Source organism: Drosophila santomea, chromosome 3L, assembly GCF_016746245.2.
Source record: "Drosophila santomea strain STO CAGO 1482 chromosome 3L, Prin_Dsan_1.1, whole genome shotgun sequence".
NCBI lineage: Eukaryota > Metazoa > Arthropoda > Insecta > Diptera > Drosophilidae > Drosophila > Drosophila santomea.
Genome location: NC_053018.2, coordinates 20,352,807 through 20,374,073, shown reverse-complemented (window position 1 = coordinate 20,374,073; position 21,267 = coordinate 20,352,807). Strand labels below are relative to the sequence as shown.

Sequence of the window (21,267 nt, the reverse complement as noted above, 5' to 3'; positions counted from 1 at the left end):
TTTATCGACCATCATTTTTCTTAACACTCTCTTAGTATAGGCCAACGGAAAATAAAATAGGCCGAAATAAAATCTCATGTAGTTTATAGTTACCCAAACAAAATTACCGATTTGTTGTTGCGTTTTTCAAGTCTTCAACGACCGTTGCATTTGAAAGGTAAATTTTACCGATTCGGCTGCGACTGTTATCGATAAATGCGCCGAGATGCTAGTTTCAGTCGTGGCACGGCGTTTAGCGGGTGGTTCTAGTAAAAGAATTATGTTAACAACTTATTAAATCACCTTCATGATATAATTTGACTCTTATATGAATTTATGTTTCTAGTAATGGTTTTCTAATGCTCATAGAATGAAATCGCACGCAGAGTGACCAGATGCGGATTAGCAGCACCGGTACTGGTATGTTGGCGCCGATGCGCGGCTGCCACACCGCCAAAACCATATAAACAATTTTTCCATTTTGCAGTTTTGAATGTCGAAAAATCAATCTATGAACTAACGTAAAATGAAAAGCCTCGCATGGATCAGCTGAGACAGAAACCGAGACAACTTAACTTCATTGAAATCCGACAAGCAGGGAGTTGTGACGAAAAAAAAAACTATACTTGCATGCCGATCATCAAAACGTGTGATAATAAAATCATTGAAATATCGCAAAAATATAGAACAAATAATGCGACAACATTCCGGTTTGGAGCGCTAAAGAATTCGTGTTTTTCGAACGTAAGCTAGCAGTATTCGAAATGAGCTCGACCATAATTTTAACGGATTCCACTTTTGTAGGGCCAACTTTTCTGTGTCCCGGTGGCAGTCCCATAATCCTGTGATGAAAGCCACCCAATCCGGAGGCAGTAGCTCCAAGATGACCGAGCCCATTGAGTATGTGACGCTGATTAGCGACGATTCCGATGGTGAGCCCTCGCCCAAAAGAAACGCTAATCCTCCGCCGACGGCATTGTCAGCTCCCAATCCTGGGCAGAAACAAAAGCACCCGGATGAAGACTCCAACGATGCACCGGCCACCAGTGATGAACGACGCACAAGTAGGCGCAATCGACCAAAAGTGGATTACAGCAACCGGCCCAGTGGAAGTGGAGAAACCGCTTCCAATGACAAGTCAGGATCTGCATCGACGGGAACAAACAACCAGCAGGCGGATCGTCGCAGCCAAAACCCAAACCAAACCCGCAAGTCAGAAGCCAATGCCACTTCCGTTTCCGGTCCAAATGCTGGAAATTCGAGACCGTCCCAGAACGGGGATTCCAAGGACCGGGATGCCGGCACGCCCACAGTTTTGTCTGGCCAAGAGGGAGCCGTCTTTCAATCTCGCCTGCCCTTTAACAAAATGACCCCCAACGAGGAGGCCTGCTTTCCGGACATCAGTCGCTCGGGCATTCTGGGCCATCGGGTATTTCTCAACATTCGTAACAGCCTGCTCCACATGTGGGTGGACAATCCCAAGGTCCAGCTGAGCTTTGAGAACGCTCTGAAAAACCTGCCGCCGCCATTCGACAGCGAGCCCAGCTTGGTAAGGCGAGTGCACTCGTTTCTGGAGCGTCATGGCTTCATTAACTTTGGCATCTTTAAGCGACTTAAGCCTATACCCACCAAAAAGCTGGGCAAAGTCATAGTGATCGGGGCAGGGATATCTGGCTTAGCAGTGGCACATCAATTGCAGCAGTTCGGCATGGATGTGATCGTCTTGGAAGCGCGAGATCGAGTAGGCGGACGGATAGCCACGTTTCGCAAGAACAGCTATATTGCCGATCTGGGAGCCATGGTTGTTACCGGCGTCTATGGCAATCCCATGACGATCCTAAGCAAGCAGATCGGTATGGACCTAGTGCCCATCCAGCAGACATGTCCACTATACGGCCCAGACGGCAAACCGGTGCCCAAGGAAAAGGATGATGTGATCGAGAGAGAATTTAACCGACTGCTGGAGTCAGCCAGCTACCTATCCCACCGCCTTGATTTTAACTACGCCGGGAATTGCCCAGTTTCGCTAGGTGATGCTCTGGAGTGGATAATTAGTATGCAAGAGATGCAAGTAATGCACAAACGGGCGCAGCACATGCAGGAGATCATAGCTATCCAAACGAAGATCATCGAACATCGTCGTCAGCTGAAAACCGTTAAAGAAACCATCGCTACACTAAAGAATGAGCACTTAACAATGATCAAGCAGCGAAAACCCAAAGGCGCGGATAACGATCAAAATTACGGACGCCAAGAGTTTAACATACGGAACACCCAGATAAAAATGGAGGACACGGTCCGAATGTTTCACGAGGCCCATGCCGCTGAAAAACAGATGGAAGCTAAGCTCCAAGAACTGGAGCAAAACCGACCTAGGTAAGAGGCCCGAAAACTTGAATAGCTTGATTTTAGGCTTAATAAACTGTAATCTTGCAGCGATGTGTATCTCTCGTCCCGCGACCGCCTAATCTTGGACTGGCATTTTGCCAACTTGGAGTTCGCTAACGCCACCCGACTGAATAACCTATCCCTGAAGCACTGGGATCAGGACGATGACTTTGAGTTCATTGGCCACCACACAACTGTGCGGAACGGTTATTCATGTGTGCCAGTAGCTCTTACTGAAAACCTGGACATCCGCGTCAATAGCGCTGTCAAGGAGATTAAGTACGGCAGCAAAGGAGTGGAAGTGGTGGCGGAGAACATGAAGACATCCAATTCGCAAATGACGTACAAAGCTGACCTGGCCGTCTGCACACTTACTCTGGGCGTACTCAAAGTGGCTGTAGCCCATGAGGAGTCGCAGCAGAGTAACACCGTCAAGTTTGACCCGCCTTTACCGGACTGGAAACAGCAGGCCATCAAAAGGCTTGGATTTGGAAATCTCAATAAGGTTGTTCTCTGCTTCGATCGAATCTTTTGGGATCCCAACGCGAATCTCTTCGGGCACGTGGGCAGCACGACATCCAGCAGAGGTAAGTGGTGTGTCTTTTAGCTTGGAGTTTCAACATCTGAAATTGTATTGTTCATTTAATGTGATCATTAATTTTATTGTATATACAATTGCAGGAGAAATGTTCCTGTTCTGGAGTATAAGTTCATCTCCGGTGCTGCTTGCGCTAGTCGCCGGAATGGCAGCGAATCTTGTGGAGAGCGTGACAGACGACATCATAATCGGGCGCTGTATGTCAGTGCTGAAAAACATTTTCGGAAATACCTCTGTTCCACAACCCAAAGAGACAGTGGTAACGCGCTGGCGCAGCGATCCCTGGGCCCGTGGGTCGTACAGCTACGTATCCGTGGGTTCTTCGGGTAGTGACTACGATCTGCTGGCGGCGCCGGTTATTCCGCCGTCCAGTAAAGATGGGGAGGGATTGCCACGCCTGTTTTTCGCCGGCGAGCATACGATACGGAATTATCCGGCCACTGTGCATGGGGCGTACTTGAGCGGCTTGCGTGAGGCGGGACGAATTGCGGATTACTATCTCGGCTATCCAGAAGGAACTCCACCGGACATTGGCTATTCGGTAGCTGAGGCGGCCAATCTGGTGTCCGTGGGAAATGTTGTTAAGCTGCGCGACCTCTCACCCAATCTATCTGACTCCCCGTCGTCAAAGAAGTCGGAGGACAATTCAAACTCTAACACTGCCGACTCTACGGAGCTCCAGTAACAATGTATTTAGCTTGATGGACCTGGGCCCCACCAATTACTCCTAGTGCGTTTAGTTTTTGTATCATACAACTGGGGCTCGCTGTTTAAAACAAAGCTAGACCTATGTAAATACCTAAGACTATTCCACTAAGCATGGACCACTTTAGTTATTATTCAACCAATTATTTTATTAAATTTAATATATAAATTAAGAAAAAAAAAGCAATAACACCGAACATAGCAAATCCTTTTCAGTGTTTCCTTCAATTTAAAGTAGCAAACCTTTAGGCGTCTAGAATTGAGCAACGAATGCAATCATCTATCATAACTTATTGAACCTATCTTCATGAAAGCATGTTGCCCGTCAAAAGGCAAATACTTCTTTTAAATAAGTTTTCAATTATTATTTTCTATTTTGAATTGGAAAATATGTATTAGCGCTGATATTTTTAAGTAAAGGTATTTAATTTTACTTTTTAACTTGATAACACTTGAAAAATTGTAATGTCTTATTGTTATTAAGCATATATATGAAGTAGAAATATGTGTTTCCAAATTAAGGCATTTCAATGTAAGTTCGTACTTCATTATACCTCCCAATTAGTGGGTATCAAAAAGTGAAAACCGTGATGTTTTGGGTCTCTCGGGCAGTTGGGCAACTTCTTTCGAAATTGTGTCAGTTCAACGACCTCCTCCGCAGCTCGCTTTCAATGGCAATGAAACGAAAGCTAAACCTCGTCGAAAGCTTCTGCCTCCAATCACCCACAAATTGGAGGGTCTCTGGGGAGAAAAGCTCAGAAGTGCACTCGGCTAAAGCCGATCGGTGGGGGTGAATATACATAGTATATAAACACATATACGTACAAGTGTGTCGTTAGAACGCGTTAGATCCGATCGTACTATACCGTGGACGAGCTTTCTTGGGGGCGTGCATGTACCACGATTGTCAAGTTCAATGGCCGATATGTTAGGTTCGCAGGTAATACTCGAAAAGCTTCAGCAGTGGGCATGGTATAGTATGGTATGGTACGGCAAAAAAGTTAAGGTTGACTTTGTCTTCCTCAATCGCAAGCTTTTCTAACTAGTACAATAGCTTGCATATACGAGAAAGTCCACTGAGTGTATGTTCGCATTAGCGATGGCCTTGAGTTGGGTCAACGCCCGAAACTACTGACGTTGGATCTGAATATAGCGCACAATAGGAATAGTGCATTTCGTTTCTATCGATCAATTGGCTTACATATTTTGTGCAAACCCTCAGGATTGAGGGCATTGTTGGGGCTTTGCAAATAAAAAAGGAGATTAATTCCGGGTACATATTGGTATTGCTGTGCAGCGAAACCCAAAAACCTATTTTGAAGCTAAATATTTGCAACTTTTTAGTTATAAGTATCTTAGATTACAACATTAGTAAATAACTAGTAAAATCTCTACAAATATTTCGGTTATGATTTCAATTAAACTACCAAACCATTTGGGGAACCGATTACGTATTTTTGCCGGTTTGTTTGAAATGCTCTTATATAACGAAATTGTATGTAAGGATGGAGGAAAATAATTTTTATTTTCAAAAAACTTATCTATAATATATGATTTTAGTAATTTTATGATCTGCGGCTTTAGTGACCTTAATGAAATAAGTGTTAGTCAGTTGAGAACAAGATAAGTTTAATAAAATCGCACATATTTTATATCTGATACCTACATATGTATGTACATGCACTATCTAAGAATGAATCTAATATTAGTAAAGATTTGTTTTACAAATATTTCGACCAATACAAAAAATTAACCTTAGTATCTACAAAAAATCTACAGTTTCGAATCAAGAAGGATGCCCAGCACTTGACCATTCACCACCTGGTCACGTGGTTTCTCACATCACCACCACCCTCAATGCAGCGCAACTAGTGTGGAGCTTTTCGGCCGACGAACTATAAAAGCAGTATCAACCGCTGCAGTAGTTCAGTTGGAAGATAGATTCATTGACGAAGCTTCACACCAGGTAACAAAATGAGCGAGAACGAGCTTTCCGACGCCGTTACCCGAGTCCTTCTGGAGCTCTACCAACGCCATGGCACACCTATGGTCTCGCAACCGATGGCCGGAGTTGGGGAGAATGCCTACGGACAGGTTCTCCGAGTGAGTTGGCCCACGATCGCGGACGCAGCCACCGTGGTGGTCAAAATGGCGCCTAGGAACGAGGCCCGAAGATCCCACATGCATGTCGTGGAGTACTATATTCGCGAGGTTTTTATGTACCAGGAGGTATTCCCCGTTTTTCGGGAGCTATCACAAGATCAGAACACGTTCACCGTGCCGCCGGCCCTACAGGCCTATTGCTTAAAAGCTCCCGATGAGTTCTTGATATTCGAGGACCTATCTGAAAGCGGATTTCTTCCCAATTCGCGCAGTATTATGCCTACCTACGACATCGTGATCTGCTCCCTGAAAGCTTTAGCGGAGCTACATGCGTGCTCATTCATTTTGCAGCGGACCGATTCCGTACAGTTTAAGAAGCTAGTGGAGTTCGTGAAGAAGGATAACCTCTTTACACCCGAAATTGAGGAAGTCACTATTGAGTTTGGAAAGGTACAGTTGCGAAGGGCGAGAAACATCCTGAGTGAATCCGACGGAGACCAAGTGGCTGCGGTCCAGGAAGTCCTGCAATTGTGCGAACAGCAGTTAAAATCCTTGGCTCTTTATTGTGTGGACGGAAACGCACAGGCACCACATGCTGTTATCTGTCATGGTGACTTCTGGAATAATAATATTCTCTATAGGCACGAGGTAATAATTTCTTTAAATTCGTAGTACTTCTCCGACATCAGTCACCTACCTGAATTATAAAAACTATTTTTGTTGGATTCTTTTGATTACTATTGATGTTCCTCAGCCTAATTCTGATCAACCTGTGGAGGCCAAGCTCATCGACTTTCAAATGTCACGGTATGCACCGCCCGTTCTCGACATAGTCCATTACCTATTTGCCTGCACGGAGAAAGAATTGCGGGACGAGCACTTCCCCGCCTTTATGGATGCTTACTACAACACGCTGCACCTGAAATTGGCATCGTGTAATCTTTCGCTCGAGGACATATATCCACGCAGTGTCTTCAATCGGCAATTGCAGCTTTTCGGTGTTTACGGTTTGATAATGGGCGCGTTTTCGCTACCCTTTTTTATTTCCAACGCCAACGAAGTAATTGATATCGATACTGTGTCCGAGGCCATCCAGAATCTTTCGACATCTTCTGATGAACCCAAGTATAAGGAGCTAATTGAAGAATACGAAATGCTCAATGCCCGGACTTTACCAATTTTCAAGCGGCGAATTACTGGCATCGTTGAGGATCTTATAAAATATAACATGACAGAGCCACTATTTAAAATGAACTCCGAGCAAAGTTCTAAAGTATTATAAATAATAAAATAAATAAATCATTTTCCATAGAAGTTAAGCGTGTAAATAAGGTGACTTTTAAGCGAGGCAAAACAGAAGCTTTTGCCAGTATACATATGTGGTTCTTTCATATTTATTCGGGGATTCTACGAATTCACAACTTAAATTAAAATCCGTATAACAAATAATGTTACCTAAATGTCTGCAACTGGGTTTGAGTAACTAAGGTTTAAACTGAATCTGTACAATTAGTAAGTATAGTGATGATAATGCATTTCCTAACACATTCGGTAGCAAAACACAATTTGATTGTTTGCGGGATTTTAAGGTAAATAATCTTCTTAAGAAATGCTACAAAATCAATCTAATTTTGAAATTTAGCAAAAATAATATTTTACCAATTTCAACGCAACAGAAATATTGTGTTTCTATTTAATGGGGACCGTACTACTTGTTAATTTAGTACTTTTAATTCCATACATACATGTATGATATAATGCGCGGCTATAGCTATTTGTATAGCTATTTACATGGCATGCACTTGCATAGTCCGAGAATAGACTTTATCTTAAACTAAAGGCCTACACAGTACAATATGTGACTTGCACTAAAACTAAGCTTTTGCGTGTCTTCTGGTATATAATAAAATAACAACTCATTGAGTTTATTGCAGCAATACGTGGGGCTTGGCGTTTCATGTCCTAATGTCCAGCACTTGGATACGCAATTAGCAGACTTTCCTGACAATGGCTCCTAGTAAGAATGGCTTTACTGCATGACCTCCCGGAAGCGCTTCTGCCTCTCCAGACTCTCCACCTCAGCCCAGCAGTTGCGCATGTTGCGGAACAGCTGAAAATAATTTATATAAGTACATCAGAAGCAAATGTAGGTAATCTCGAGTTATACTTCGTCGATCCAGTTGTGTTCGGCCAGCAGATCATTCAATATCTCTGTTGATGTCTTTCCTGGGAACTGTTGCTGCTGCTCGGTTACTCGCTGCGAACAGTTGATGAACAGATTAAACTTTTCGTGTGCAATCTTGTGAAAGAGATCTGCACGAGCGGCACAGATGCGGCATAAGACAATGTCCTGCAGGAGCAAATAGCGTTAATGTTATAAATGCTAAATGGACTTATAATATAACTATTTTCTCAACATTACCTTTTCATACGCGATACGCGGATCAACGGGAATAGTCTGCATGGTGTTTGGATTATACGGCTCTCCGAAGAGAAGGAAACGCACGGCGATGCCTGGCTGGTGGCAACCGGCGCAATTCTTCTGGGTAAGATTGTTTTGCTCCCATTCGGAGAACACATGGCACTTGGGCCAAGTCTCAATGGAGGAGATTGTACTCCTTGTCCAAGGAGTGATGGCCAGCAGCTTTCGCTTGCAATTTTCCATGATATTGTCTACCACACGAACACTGCCCAAAAAGTAGTCGTCTATGTATAGATAAGTGAGTATAAGTGAGTAGTATTGATAAGTGAGTAATAATTAGTAAGCAGTTCTCGTTCCAAATAGCTTACCCTTTTCCCGCGTTATTTCTGAGAAGAAGCTTGGATCCAGGGCCTGAGAGATCATAGTCTGAATATATATCTCAAAATTATCCCTATAGGACAGATAGTCTTCCATGATCTTCTCAATAAACTGCTCGGTATCGTCGGCCAGCAGCTCTGATCGCATGAACTCGACAATTGTCTCGGTGTGTGAATGCAGTTGAATGCGCACCGGTGCTTTGAGGTAGAGTTTCTTTGTTTCGAGATTCCAAGAGGCGTACTGAAATCAAAAAATATATATTAATTTACAAAATATATACTCATGGTGGAGACCCATTACACCCACCTTTGACATGTTACGATAGAAGGTCTTTCCGTTTTGGCGGAAAGGTTCGTACTTTTGCAAAATGCACTTTGAGTCCACCTGCCAAATGGTGGGCCAATCGTTCACGAGATCCGATCGTAAAACTATAAAGTCGCCCGTCTAAAATTTTACAAAAATAAGAGTGTTGGGCTTCATCGTAAAAAAGTGTATGTATATCAACCTACTTTAAAGTTCTCCGAGTTAGCAGCTGCGCCCGATGATGCGCTGGCATATCCCACATCAGCCACTCCGGACATATTCTGTTGCGAGTTATAGCTTGATTCGCCACCCGCCATTTGTTGCACCTGTTGCTGCTGCTGCTGCTGGTGGTGCTGCTGGTTGACCTGCATCTGCTGCAGTTGCTGGTGATGTTGCTGCTGCTGTTGTTGTGGTTGTTGCAGGTCTGAGGAATGGTCATAGGTGTTCTTGCGAGGAGTGCCCTTCGACCTGCGAGCCAACTTTCGTTTCCCGTAGCCCTTTCCATCATCGCTCTGCGTGTGAGGAGTGATAAGCAGGTTGTGAGACAGTGGTTTTCGAGACCGGAGGCGAAACACTTACGTCTTCCTCCTGCGGAGTCCATACAGGATCCGTGTCCGAGTCGGTGAACTCATCCGGCTCGCCAACTACTCCACCGTCGCCGGCGACAGAACTGGAATTCATGAGCATGGCATGCATGCTGCTCTGCTTGGCCTTGCGGGAGCATTGCTCCCGTCGCGGCGGCACACTCAAGGGGTCTGTGGAGAGCACAAAAGTGGGTTAGCAACATTGAACTGGACGTGGGGAATCCCCGGGTGTCACGAACGGAACGGGACGAGATCCACAACGACAACATGAACTACAACAAACTAACAAACACACCAGCAACACCATCTCCCACGGCCATGGAACACCAGCACCAGCACCTGGATCGGAATCGCCACCGGATTCTGATCCGTCTTACAAGTACAAATAATAAAAATACACGGTTTATTTGGGTTTTTGAAAATTAATAATATTTGTTCTTCTCGATTTCATCTCAAAAATACTTTATACTTTTGTTCATGGGATTCTCCTTTTGTTTTTTCTTTTTTTGTTTGCTCTTTTAACAATTTAAAAGATAGCGGTTTCCTTGTTTTTTTTTTTTGATGTCATTATGGTTGTTTTTTACATATACACACCGTCCAAGGGTCTAGTGGTCGGTTGTCTGTCTGGCTGTCTGTCCGTGTGGTGTGGGTGGTGGTGGTGCTGCGTGGGTGAGTGGTGCGGCTGCTTCTGGCAGCCGCTAGTGCTGCCAAGGCCACAGCAGGTTTATAAAATGATGAGGATTCGGCGCTGGTGCTGGCGTCGGCGTTGTTGAATTCGAATTCGCTGTTGCATTCGCGCTGGCTGGCGTGTGGTGGTGATTGTTGTTGTTGTTGTAGTTGTTGCATGGCGTGGAAGTAGCGATAGTGGAGTGCTTATTGGTACTATGCTGTTGGTCAAGTAACATACCTTGACCCGCTCCAGCTGTCAGTTGGGCGCAATGCTGCTGCACAAAATGCTGTCCGCTCATCGATTGCTGCTGCTGCTGTTGCGCCTGCTGTTGCTGCTGGGCGTATGGCCGGAAGGAGGTTTGATCCCCGGGCTGCTGGATCACCGACGACGAAGGTGCCGACTCCGCCGCGGCTGCAGCAGCCACCATTTGGGCGTGCGGACGCTTCTTGGGGAGTATTTGCGTCTGCGAGAGTATTTTGATACGATGCCCATCATCGCCGACGAGTCCTGCTAGTCCATCTACTGCCTGGACGGCATCCCCCGCTGACTGTGTGGCCTGTGAGGTTGTGGGCTCATCACCGCTTCCAGAACCTTTGCCTTTCCGCTTGTACGGAGCTCGTGGGTAATTTAACTTCCGCGATGGTTTCACTACAGGCGGCGGATCGTCGTCCCGCTCGCCCTGCAGAAACTTCAGATAGCTGTCCATAAACTGAGTCTTCTTCTCCCCAATAAGCGTGCCCACGCTTACAGGCTTCGGAGCAACCGGGCTGTACGCCGTGGATGCACTGACTCCGGTGCTTGAAGGCGTCGCGGGCGTCACCGCTGAATGACCATGCCCATTGTTGGAGGCATGCGAGTTGGGTGGGCAGTTCGTTGGCTCCGGGGAAGGAGTTTTGTTCGGATTACGTATGCCGAAGTTTGTGTTATTCGTGGAGGAGTTGGTGCCGCGACCGTTGCTGGACAGGGAGTTGGCATAGCCCTGCTTCGGTGTGGCTGTGGCATCAGCCAAAAAGTCCAGTTCCTCTTCGATGTTAGGCACGATGACCTTGTTGCTGGCCGCTGCTGCTGCCGCCGCCGCTGCAGCCGCGTTCGCCTCCTCCTCTTGCTGTTGAGTGGCCTCGCTCTTTTCCTGGCGTTGCTGCTGCGCCTGCTGCTGCTGTTGTTGTGTATAGGCTTGCTGGTGTTGTTGCTGTGTATAGGCCGCCTGCTGTTGCTGCTGCTGCTGTTGTTGTTGCTGCTGCTGCTGTTGCTGTTGCTGCATGCAGGCAGTGTACTGGGAGGCAATGGGCTGGGGGAAGGCTGGATAGTATTGCGCCAACTGGGTCAAGTGTGACTGGGCCTGCGAGGACTGCAGGTGCGCAGGCTGTGGCAAGTGTTGCTGCTGTTGTTGCTGCGCTTGCTGCTGCTGGTGTTGCTGCTGTTGGCTCTGCTGAGGATATGTGGGTATGTTGATTGTGGCCGCTGGCGAAACGGACGCCGCATTGTTTTCCGTCTTGAGCGGAGTATTCCACTTGCTATTGAAGTCGTAGTACGTGTTCTGTTGCTGCTGTTGCTGATTGTGCTGCTGCTGTTGTTGCTGTTGCTGCTGCAACTGATGATGCTGCGGCTCCTGGGGACTGCGCACATTGCCGTAGTCGCTGCTACTGGGGATGAGCGTTTTCTTCGGTTGGCGCTTGCGTGGAGTCTTCGCTGGTTTTGGCGGCGGCTTCACATCCTCCTGTAAACAAGTGCGAAAAGAATGAAGATTAGAACAGTCCGCATCAACAAAGGTTATAAGCAAACAGCGCACTATCGATAGCTTGGACATTGGGACATTAGAAACAGTTGGTAAACGTGTACACTGGCTGGTAAAAAGAACAGGTTGCTCCCAGAGCATTTTATGTGGTCTTTACAACTGGGCTGCAAACGCGGTTGGTGCTTGGGTTTACCCCATTAAGATTGGATCATACCATTACAACATAACGTCACAGTTTCAAAGTGGCCACAGGACTTTAAATTAGAGAATTAGTTAGCAGTATTTGAAGCAGTTTTTGTTAGATGGAACAGAACAATTTCAAATTAAGCATATTACAAAAGGCCAAAGAAATAGCTTCCACCATAATACAAGAAATAATTAAAGGCATGCATATTTTTAAAAAAACATAAGCTACAGAGCAAGGTTTTAAGAAACAATCAATTATATTTTGGAGAGCTGGTTACCTCATATATGCGAAAACAAGAAATCCCAATTAGTACTCTATAATAATACTAAGTATACTACATTTTCTTGATTAAGATAAATATTTGGAATTCTGTTTTTAAATGTGCCTTTTATTTAAGCTATTTAGCTGTAACGTTTTGTTAATTAAAATTTATTTCTCGCCAATCATGTACATAAAAACATACTATTAAACCAATCAGAGAGAGAAAAAGCGTACACAGGCTTGTAGACAGTGAACTGAATAAGAGATCTTCCAAACTAGTCTATCTAAGTTGGTAGAGGCTTAAAAGAAATAGTATTAAAAGCAATTAAACCCAAATAAAGGCAGAACACAAACAAATTAAACAAATAGAAACGGAAATAAAAAAAATGACATACAAACCTTTGGCACTACTTGAATCTGTGACGCTAAGTTGCCCGCCGACGGCGACATGATCATGTTGGCTACCACGTGTTGGCGCCGACCAGAGGACTGGGATTGGTTATGATTGTGCTCCTGCAGCTGCAGTTGCTCCCCATCGACCACGCCCGCGGGATAGAAAGTTTGCTTGATCTCCAGCCCGGGCGGCAAGTTGAACACTAGATTTTCGCCACCACCGCCAGCGTCCACTGAGGATGCCTCACTGGCATAATCAAGCTGTCGCTGTTCCTGTTTTACCTGCAGCTGCAGCACGTTCTTAATGTCCTCCTGCCCCGCTCCATCGTCCTCCAGCTTCGTCCAGCAGAGGTTCTGCTGCTGTTGCTGTTGCTGCAGGGTGCTTTGTATCACAGATGAGTAGGCCACCGTGGTGGGTGTAGCCGCAGCAGACGATCCAGCGCCTGCTTCTTGCCGCCTCTGCACAGGGGACGCCGTCTTGTAGACGATCACCTGGGCCTGCGGTGTGCTGACCACATCCACCGCATGTAAATTCGTGATGGGCGATCCATCTGCGGAGCTTAGCGCCGGACTGGCATATTGCGCCGGATAGGATCCCGCCGGAACTGGCACTGCCAGCGGCACCGGACTGGCATCCTGTTGGTCTACTATCGTTGCCCGATACGGCTGGCCATCCTTCCGCGTCACCTTGACCTTCCGGCCATCAATGGTGTAATAGGTGTCCGGTTCTGTGTCTGCCTCGGCGATCTCCTGTTGCAGTTGCTGCTGGAGCTGCTGCTGTTGCTGCTGCGCCGCTGCCTGTTGTTGTTGCTGCTGTTGCAGTTGGATCAGGTAAATCGGGTCGTTGTAGGCTTTTAATTGCTTTTCCTGCTTAATCTGCTACAGCGCACCGTACATAGATTGAATCGGAATCGGAAAGTGTTTGGTTTTGGGATTGATTCGACATAGAGAGGCTAGACTTAGTCTATGCTTTGATGGGTTGATTGGGAGGGATGTTATGTTAGTATGCGATAAATGCGATAGAGCCTGCGGGGTTTTAATAAGTATGTGCGCTTCCCCAGAAGCTGTTTTACTGATAGTAGAGTGATCTGAAAGCCGAACGTAAAACAAACTAATCCTACTCACCACTTTTTCAGCCACCAGATTGAGCTGTTGCTGTTGCGCCTGCTGCTGTTGCTGTTGGGCCTGTTGCTGCTGCTGCTGCGCCTGTTGCTGTTGCTGCTGCGCCTGCTGCTGTTGCATAGCCAGGAAGGTGTTCGATATCATGTTCGGCGTGTTCCAGGTCAACGACGTTGAGGTCAGAGCCACCGTTGTGGGCGATGGTGAGGCTCCACTCGACGAGGAGTTCTCCCCGTAGTAGTTCGAGGCCACATTGTTGACCACAGCAGCCGCTGCCGCCGACACGGCCGCCTGGTTCTGGAACGAACTGAGCTGCTTGTCCAGCGAGCTTGGCAGCTGCAGCTGGCGGTGCGGCGTGCTCACCGCCGACGAGGCATAGTGGGCGGGCTTCGGCTGGACACTGGCCGCCGCCGCATGATGGTAGATCTGCTGGAATACTGGGTTGTAGCTGCCAATTGGTGATGGAGGCACAAAGCTGCCACCACTGGCGGCCGCCGCATTGAAGCTGGCGATGCTGGCGGCCGTAATGGTGGCCAGGTGTGGATGCTGGAAGTCCTCTGCTGTTCCGCCGGAGCTTCCGGCACTGGCGGGCACAATGCGGTTGTAGGCGTATGACCAGGGACTGGAGTTCGGATCCATGGTTGGCTTGGGCTCTTTTACTGCTGATGGCTGGTAACTGAAATAAATAGTGATCCGTTAATATATTTGGAACATTTGGCTAGTTTATATTAAAGGATACTTTTCCAATGGTTTTATAAAAATTATACAAATTTAGCGGTAGCTTAAATTAGCTCTCGCTAAAATGTCCAAATATTGTGTACATTTATTTCCCTGGCTATGAATTTATAATATATAGGAAAAAATGGCGCGAATTTTTAATTAATGTTATTTATTGATTGATTTTTGTTATTATAAAATTATACATTTTTTTGAGTTTATAAAAAAAAATGTTTTGTTTATCTTTAATTTTAAATCAATAAACAAATAATAAAACAAAATGTTGTTATTTTGCGACTTAAAACAAGCACTCCTGATTTCGGGGTGCTTGTTCCCAAACTTTTCTGCACTCAAGGGCTCCCCCTATTTTTTTCATATCTTCATTTTTTTTGTATCCCTTTTGGCCACGATGCGCTTGGTTCCCCCTTCAAAAAATTTGGCGTCTGTATTTTTTGCCCTGGCGCTCGGCCGCAAAAAGACCGCATTTTTTGGAGTTTCGGCGACAATGGGTTAATTTTAGTGCTCACTTATGACATTACAATGGCGAGGCCTTCACATTGGCAGGGATTTATGCTGTTTTTGGTAATGTTTTTCTGGCTGGGAATAGGATTTTTTCCCGTATTTTCCGCTTGTACATATATGTATCCATGCACACACACACACGCACACATACTCACACACACGGGCGTACATGCGTGCGTGTTGGAAGATAGTCACTAACTTTTAGTCGTTATAGAATCGGAACTGTCGGTCTGCTCGGGCCCAGCATTATCTTCACATCGAATCGGACAGCACAACAACGCTCCAATATGCACGAGCGGATTTTATGTTTAATTAACAGCGAAACGTTCTTTTTTTTTAGATTCGGTGCATAACTTTTTTGTGGATGAAACAATCTCCAAAATGGCCGCTCTGCTGCCAGTGAAAAACGAACCACTGGCTCAGGTGAATAATGCCACGGTGAACTTGTTCATCGGTTCACTAGTTCGCGCGCCGAATGTTTATTGTTTGTTTTGCCGTCGTTCCCGCATTTCGTATTTGTCAATTTCCCCAAAAAGTATTGTGGGTTTTGTGTTATTTGTCGCACAGGTTAGTTATACACATAATGATTTCCCGTCGAGTAAACCATTTATAAATTGAAATTCGACCAGCTATTTTATTCACATGTGCTACTCTATAGCAAGTGTTGTATAATACAGTTTTATCGGGTCTACCAGTCATTAAATCTCTGTTCACCATTTAATAGTTAATTTTGTTGTTTATTTACATTTTATGAGCATTTATTAAGGCACATTTGATTAGATATAAACAAGTTAATCGCTACTCCGCTAAAGGTTGTGTTTACTCCTCTCGCGCGTTTTCTAACACTGATGAAGTGGAACTAGTTGATTTACGAAACCATAGGCAAACAACAAAATCTGACCAATTAAAAAAAATAAGTTTGCTTAACTTAGATATTATGCTAAAACTAAGTTTTGTTAATTATATTAAAGGGCATAAATTATATATAAGCGAATCAAACCACCCCCATTTATACAGTTTCCAATACTACTTGACCAAAAGCACTAGACCAGAACCCCAGTGGAAAATGCTGCTGAAGTAATTTGAAAGATCAATTAACAAAAAATGTAACGTTGTTACTCTGGGTTTTTTATGTTAAATTAAAATAATCTTAAAACTAATTAATGTAAAATATAGCTAATTCTGTAACTCGTCATCCGTGATGTTAAAAAATGTTTTAAATAGGTCTGATAAGTTAATTAGTAACAATGATATTTTCTTCTTTAAATATATTTAAATTTTATACATTTAAACGATTTTGCATTCATTTTAGAGATATACGAAGTAGGCATTATCATTTGTATAAACTCTGAATGAAACCCAGTACTGTTAAAAATCCAACAGAATATAATGGTTAATCAATTTTACCATAACAAAATAAAGGAAGTGAATATATCCTTAAAATTAAATTTAAAACCATCGCTCTGCGATATGTGATGCATTATCCAACACTGTTCAGCTGGAACCAGTTCGATAACCTGCTGTTTTATTGTTGGTTCACGTACTAATGACAGTCATTTTACGTATTCATTGCTAAAAGAAAACTGAAAAAATAAATTTTCCCGAATTTCCGGTTAGTCATCCGCCCACAGCGATCTTCATTTAGTCCTAACAGAATCAAGGGAGAGGTGCGTATTTCCCAGTTGCCGAGGAATCGTGGAGAAATCCGCCAGCAGCTGGCTGCTCCTCTGCGTACGTGTAAATCTGGGTGAGACGCCCACTAAATAGCAATCACAACATTTACAGAGAGCACATAGCCATGGACTTTGGAGACGATTTTGCTGCCAAGGAGGAGGTGGATCCGGCGGCCGAGTTCCTGGCGCGCGAACAGTCGGCTCTCGGGGACTTAGAGGCGGAGATAACTGGGGGATCTGCATCAGCTCCTCCGGCTGCATCCACAGACGAAGGCCTGGGTGAGCTCCTCGGAGGCACTGCCTCCGAAGGCGATTTGCTCTCTGCTGGCGGCACTGGTGGTTTGGAATCCTCCACAGGCAGTTTCGAGGTCATTGGTGGCGAGTCCAATGAACCCGTGGGCATATCCGGCCCACCTCCCTCGCGGGAAGAGCCCGAAAAGATACGCAAATGGCGCGAAGAGCAAAAGCAACGATTGGAGGAAAAGGACATCGAGGAGGAGCGCAAAAAGGAGGAACTCCGGCAGCAGTCCAAAAAGGAGCTGGACGATTGGTTGCGTCAAATTGGCGAGTCCATATCGAAGACCAAGCTGGCGTCCCGGAATGCCGAGAAACAAGCCGCCACACTGGAGAACGGTACCATCGAGCCTGGCACCGAATGGGAGCGCATAGCCAAGCTCTGCGACTTCAATCCCAAGGTGAATAAGGCGGGCAAGGACGTCTCCCGCATGCGATCTATCTACCTGCACCTCAAGCAGAATCCCATCCAGGTGCAGAAGAGCACCTAGGTAGTTTTAATTACGCACTCGCCTAACCACATTAAGTTGAATATGAAAATTATTATTGAAAGTATTCGCTGTATATTCCAATTTATGATACATAAAATATTATTATTGCTGCTATAACATAGCTGCGATCATCGTTTTGTCTAATGAATGCAATAAAGAATGTGCACACAGTTGTCCTGCTTTCCTTGACTATCATATACCTTTCACACAAAATAAGAAATACAAAGAAAATCGACATGAAAAAGTTAGGAAAAAGAACAAATAAAAAATAAAACTGAGGATATGACAACTAAGAGTTTCTTTCGTTTTATAATTCAATCAGGGTTGCACATCAAGGGACTTTAATAATATTCATATATATTATTTACATACATACATAACATTTATAACATTCTCCAACCCATTATCAAACCAGTTCGTACAATGCATTTATTATCCTTATCTGCAGTTAAGCACAATACATACAACTTATTTTCATCATATATTTGTGTTGGAAATATCAATGGGAATTATGTATGTGTATGATTTTTGCATTCATTAAAATAATTATTAAAATAAAGTGAAATTAAACAGAGTAAAGTATTGGTCATTGCAGAGCTGGGTCAATGTATGCATTATATTAATGAAATGCGAACTACGCATAAATAAACTAATTATAATAATTAAATGTGAATATAAAAATAAAAATTATTTTTTTTTTTTTCTTATATGCTTAATGCTTTCTACTAGTTTTCCAGAAATGGCTCAAGATCTGAAATCCCAGCTGACAGAGTCACCCGAGAACCACAAGAGAAAGGACTATCTGCATTGGGATGACTACTTTATGGCCACCTCCCTGCTATCCGCTAAACGCAGTAAGGATCCCGTCACCCAAGTGGGCGCCTGCATCGTAGACTCACAGAATCGGATAGTGGCCATTGGATACAATGGGTTCCCACGAAACTGCAGTGACGACGTGTTTCCATGGTCAAAGGCTAAGAAAGGCGCGCAGGACTTTGATCCCCTGGAAGACAAGAAGATGTACGTGGTCCACGCGGAGGCCAATGCAATCTTGAACACCAATGGCATGAGTTTAACTGGAACCCGACTGTATACTACACTATTTCCCTGCAATGAATGTGCCAAACTCATCATACAGGTATGCTCTCTATATTGGTATGAAATTATTATTCAAACATATGAAAAGCACAAAAAAAGACTTCTTTGGTTAAAAAAAAATAAAGGGATTTCTTTTCTATCATTTAAATTGAAGATTTGGTGGAAACGAAAGGGTAGACAGAAGGCCTAGCTATATCGACTCGCCTTCTCTCTTCTGACTGAAATCATTTAATATAATGTAAATAAAAAGGAGGAATGATAGTTTAAATGAGTGTGGAAAATGTTTGTTGGTATACCGATGGAAATTTAAAAGACTTATAATGTCAAGACGGACAGACAGACAGCCAGATTGACCCGGCTATTATTTGTGATCAAGAATATATATACTTTATACAATTACATTCATATTCGGCTTACCAATTTGTATTCCAGGTGGGGATTTCTCAGGTGCTTTATTTGTCCGACAAGTATGCGGATAAGCCCACATATCGTGCATCCAAGCGAATGCTGGATGCAGTGGGCGTGGGGTATAAGCGACACATGCCCCAAGAAAAAAGTATCATCATTGATTTTGACACGTTCCCAGAAGAAGATCCGAACGCGTCTCTGGGCCTTAACGACCTCCATTTGTAATATACTAATACAATGTCGGCTATATAGACAACTTTTAAAGTGTTTTAAGTAAGTTTGACGTAATCCGAATAAATATGTAGACAAGTGATGATAAAATTGAATAGTGAGCTAATTAATTTAAACTTGGTTTGACAGTACGAATATAAATCACAAATACAATTTAACTAAAAACAAAAACCTGTAATTCTTCGGTGCTTGGGGTTCTGCAAATCAGAAAGAAAATAATCATCATTGATTTTAACCACTCCTATAACGTTTGTTTAAATATGTTCGTAAATCTAGATCTTAAATGCTATGCTAACCTAATGGGGGAAGCAAAACCATAGTTTTTCGTTAAAATGTTAAAATGTTTTTAATTAGTACCCATTAAAGAGGAGTGTTCACTTGCACTAATTGAGTTGGCAAACGGAAGATTGTCAGGTGAGACTCTTGGCATGCACAGGTGTCCACCGGGTACCGACGCGCGATGAAAGTGCTCCACATTGGGAAAGTACATGCTACTTTCTGACAAAAACGAGAATTTAAAACATATTATTCATTCCTAAAAATAAAATTAATTATTATACTGATCGAAAATTGAAAACAGGGTATTTGGTATATGGAAACTAATCTGTACCACTTTATATCACCGTAATTAAAGGACCTTGCAAGTTATATTGCTGCGCTACACATTAAATTAATTAAGTTAGCCACTTTTGAACTTTGATGTTGTGTTGGCAAAAATTCGCATGCAGCCATTTTAAATACCGGGCTGAGCAAAATGTTTGTGGGATATTCTTCAATGGCTTGCCAGCACGAAGGAGCTCCCACCTGACCAACCAGCTCATTCAGGTGAGAGTGGCGTGCGGCCAGCCGGCCATTAGCACTGGAATATGCAAAACACTGCGCGGAACCGGATGAGGATGGCAATAAGAACAGCGGCAAGGACACTCGACCTATCGGAAATTCTCGAATGCTCCGTACTAGCCTCCATGCACTTTTGTCTGCGGATTTCAATAAAAAGCTAGGGAAAAAGCTAGCTTGAAAAGTAATGTGAGTTGCAATCGAAAACGAAGAGAAAATAATAAGCTGATGTAAAGGTATTTCGCCAATTTATTTTTTTGCTATACACGAACTAACTTAATTATTCCACTAGCTAAAATCCCTTCGGCTTTATAAGTTTTGAAGAAGATGAAGTCTTTGGAACAACACGGACCTGGACGACCATCTAACCCGTAACGGAATCGTCGTGTATCGAAGGCATGTAGAGTTCCCAGTCCCTGGGGGATTAGTATCTGAATGGCCGTGTATCTTCATCTGGCCCGGCTTGTTTGTATTCATGAAATGCAGACAAAGTTTACCAACTGCAACGGAAACTTGTGTCGCACGCACCTCTGCTAACTGAATTTGAAGTGGGTCCGAACATTCCGTAATCACTAATAGCAGGTTACCCGCTCTGGGCCCTAATTGCCATTAAAGTTAAAGCTCCGACCGTCGAAAACACCAAAATCGGGTCACCGTGAACGAGAAAGGGGAGTCCTAATTTTCGGGGTTTCGTGAGTTTCAGCTACAAAATCCCCTCGAGGCCGGAGCCCCAAAATCACACTGAGTGGCCAACGGAAGGCTTGGCGGCGCTTGGACTGACCATACATATATACGATACCCCTAAAGACCATGGAACCGACCAAATAATCAATACACCAAAACGGAACCATAACAAAGCTCTGGGTTATGTGTAAACGATATTAGAACATATCAAGCGAATACCAAGTCACATGGCGTACTTGGCTGTAACCCTCGATTCTTTTATCTTTTTGCAATCAGGGGTCAGAAATTCTCGGCGGAATATTGCGAAAAATTGGAAAACAGGAAATAAAAATATTACGGCTGCTGTTGCTTCCAACAGGTTATTACATATAATTCTTAGGAAGAGTTTATTATGAATCCTGGTTTTTTTAAAAAGTGGACTTTACCTATTTTTTAAAACTTAATCATATTAATATTTTCAATTAGTAAACCTTTTTCCAAATTCCAA

The 21,267-nt window shown here is 44.0% G+C and overlaps 5 protein-coding genes across 14 annotated transcripts; 4 read left to right on the top strand and 1 right to left on the bottom strand.

The window, feature by feature from the left end:
* Positions 1-110: 110 nt before the first annotated feature.
* On the top strand, positions 111-3,876 carry LOC120448646 (possible lysine-specific histone demethylase 1). The gene is made up of 4 exons (XM_039630773.1): positions 111-723; positions 784-2,355; positions 2,416-2,954; positions 3,049-3,876. The coding sequence occupies exons 2-4, from the start codon at positions 827-829 to the stop codon at positions 3,648-3,650; spliced, it is 2,670 nt and encodes an 889-aa protein (XP_039486707.1). The 5' UTR covers positions 111-723; positions 784-826; the 3' UTR covers positions 3,651-3,876.
* A 1,715-nt stretch (positions 3,877-5,591) lies between these two features.
* On the top strand, positions 5,592-7,314 carry LOC120450539. Its single transcript, XM_039633640.2, has 2 exons — positions 5,592-6,421; positions 6,528-7,314. Exons 1-2 carry the CDS (start codon positions 5,645-5,647, stop codon positions 7,053-7,055), a joined length of 1,305 nt encoding a protein of 434 aa, XP_039489574.1. The 5' UTR covers positions 5,592-5,644; the 3' UTR covers positions 7,056-7,314.
* A 151-nt stretch (positions 7,315-7,465) lies between these two features.
* Positions 7,466-15,894, bottom strand: LOC120450537 (probable serine/threonine-protein kinase yakA). 10 transcript variants are annotated; one of them, XM_039633632.2, is made up of 11 exons: positions 15,810-15,894; positions 13,832-14,501; positions 12,713-13,585; positions 10,368-11,847; positions 9,456-9,631; positions 9,083-9,388; positions 8,880-9,017; positions 8,564-8,813; positions 8,196-8,479; positions 7,941-8,123; positions 7,466-7,883 (listed from the first exon to the last, which is right to left on the bottom strand). In XM_039633632.2, exons 2-11 carry the CDS (start codon positions 14,462-14,464, stop codon positions 7,803-7,805), a joined length of 4,404 nt encoding a protein of 1,467 aa, XP_039489566.1. In that variant the 5' UTR covers positions 14,465-14,501; positions 15,810-15,894; the 3' UTR covers positions 7,466-7,802. The 10 variants fall into 10 exon arrangements, with proteins under 10 accessions (XP_039489566.1, XP_039489562.1, XP_039489567.1 ...); XM_039633628.2 differs by lacking the exon at positions 15,810-15,894 and adding an exon at positions 15,264-15,399; XM_039633633.2 differs by lacking the exon at positions 15,810-15,894 and adding an exon at positions 15,264-15,399 and having other exon boundaries at positions 12,713-13,582.
* LOC120450540 (probable deoxycytidylate deaminase) lies at positions 15,501-19,351 on the top strand. The gene is made up of 3 exons (XM_039633641.1): positions 15,501-15,631; positions 18,252-18,660; positions 19,053-19,351. The coding sequence occupies exons 1-3, from the start codon at positions 15,540-15,542 to the stop codon at positions 19,251-19,253; spliced, it is 702 nt and encodes a 233-aa protein (XP_039489575.1). The 5' UTR covers positions 15,501-15,539; the 3' UTR covers positions 19,254-19,351.
* On the top strand, positions 16,572-17,692 carry LOC120450541 (clathrin light chain). The gene is made up of 2 exons (XM_039633642.1): positions 16,572-16,731; positions 16,850-17,692. The coding sequence occupies exon 2, from the start codon at positions 16,863-16,865 to the stop codon at positions 17,520-17,522; it is 660 nt and encodes a 219-aa protein (XP_039489576.1). The 5' UTR covers positions 16,572-16,731; positions 16,850-16,862; the 3' UTR covers positions 17,523-17,692.
* Positions 19,352-21,267: the final 1,916 nt, after the last annotated feature.